Source organism: Histoplasma capsulatum, genomic scaffold, assembly GCF_000149585.1.
Source record: "Histoplasma capsulatum NAm1 scaffold_5 genomic scaffold, whole genome shotgun sequence".
NCBI classification, from domain to species: Eukaryota; Fungi; Ascomycota; class Eurotiomycetes; order Onygenales; family Ajellomycetaceae; genus Histoplasma; species Histoplasma mississippiense.
The window spans coordinates 1,856,422-1,857,686 of NW_001813978.1; the positions used below are offsets into that span (position 1 = coordinate 1,856,422).

The window sequence follows — 1,265 nt, forward strand, 5'->3', positions numbered from 1 at the left end:
CGGGGATGCCAGCCTCCGAGACCGCGGCGGTTAGCGATTCCACGACCTCAGTTGGTCCTTTGTCACTCATATATACTACATCAGTGAGGCCCAATGATGTGACCAAAGATATGGCAATCTCGAGGTCCAAGCCCAAAGATCCAACCAGGGTAGTTTATGATAAGGGGGCATTGGGGATAGCTCTGGAGAAGCTCTTGATAACGATTCATCAGATCCATTGCGGTCGCGATGTAGTGGTCAGGGTCATCCTTCGGTGAAGAAGCTCCAATATAATGGGATCTAACAATATGTCCGTCTGATTGAGAATTAAGGGTTGGATGCGAAAACGGCGGTCCTAGAAGTGGTGTTCGCAAGTGGGCAAGATATATTTGACCCATCGGAGACAGCTCAGGTTGCCCAGGATCTAAATCCAGGAAAGCAACTCCATGTTGGTTGTGTTGCAAGGTATCTTCCGACGGAGGAGGGCTCAGGAGGTGGTTTAGAAGGTATTTATTGAAGGTGGATTTTCCAGATCCTTTCGGACCACAAGTTAATACTCGAAGAAAGCCTCCTCGTTGAGACAGGGTATGAATAGACGCGCTCCATTTCTTATCAAGATGTAGTGGGCGTAGATGCCTTTTTAAGGGATCGTCAGAAGACGAATGAAGCTGGAGGCTTGTTAGCAAGCAGCTAATGAAGTCTTTCAAAGCAGGCTTACGATTGAGAACGATAAACATCGGCCGGGCTGTAAAATGGAACCCGGAGCTGGCTCCTTGGTATTCCATATCCGATGATATAGGTTTGACAGGTTTCTTAAGCGGCTAAGCCCATTGTTGCATGACCTGATCTCAACCTCCGCGTAGCCCTCAATGCCCGAAACGCATTTTATGACAGGGAGTGAATGCGTCGACGGTGCATATATTCTATAGAGATGGGGGCTCGGAGGCAATTTTGCCCCCATTATGCTGACAACACCTCGTTTAACCCATAGGTCATATTGACCGATGAGTCCCACGTTCTTCCTCTCATTAGCGAATGCCATCAGACACAAGCATGGTGGCGTACCATTTTTAACTTCAACCGAATGCATATCGGGTTGTCCGTACGGTAAATTACATCTTTCCTACCGATGCGGCTCTTGGACAACAGGAAGCTCTGGAAGTCTACTGGATCATTGGCGAAATGTCGACCACTGTAGTCTGTTAGAATGCGGTTTGTGTTGGGAGTGAATCAGGACAACGTATACCACTCTTTATCGCCATTAGTGCCTTCCGTCTCGACATCAT

The 1,265-nt window shown here is 48.0% G+C and overlaps 1 protein-coding gene across 1 annotated transcript in view; it reads left to right on the forward strand.

The window, feature by feature from the left end:
- Positions 1–987, forward strand: part of HCAG_05405 (conserved hypothetical protein) — a gene marked incomplete at both ends in the record, with an annotated part of 1,263 nt that extends 276 nt beyond the window's left edge. Inside the window, 4 exons of the mRNA XM_001539888.1 lie at positions 109–149; positions 312–485; positions 689–778; positions 971–987. Of these exons, the coding sequence (XP_001539938.1) occupies positions 109–149; positions 312–485; positions 689–778; positions 971–987 (322 nt within the window). The remainder of the gene's footprint in view (positions 1–108; positions 150–311; positions 486–688; positions 779–970) is intronic.
- Positions 988–1,265: the final 278 nt, after the last annotated feature.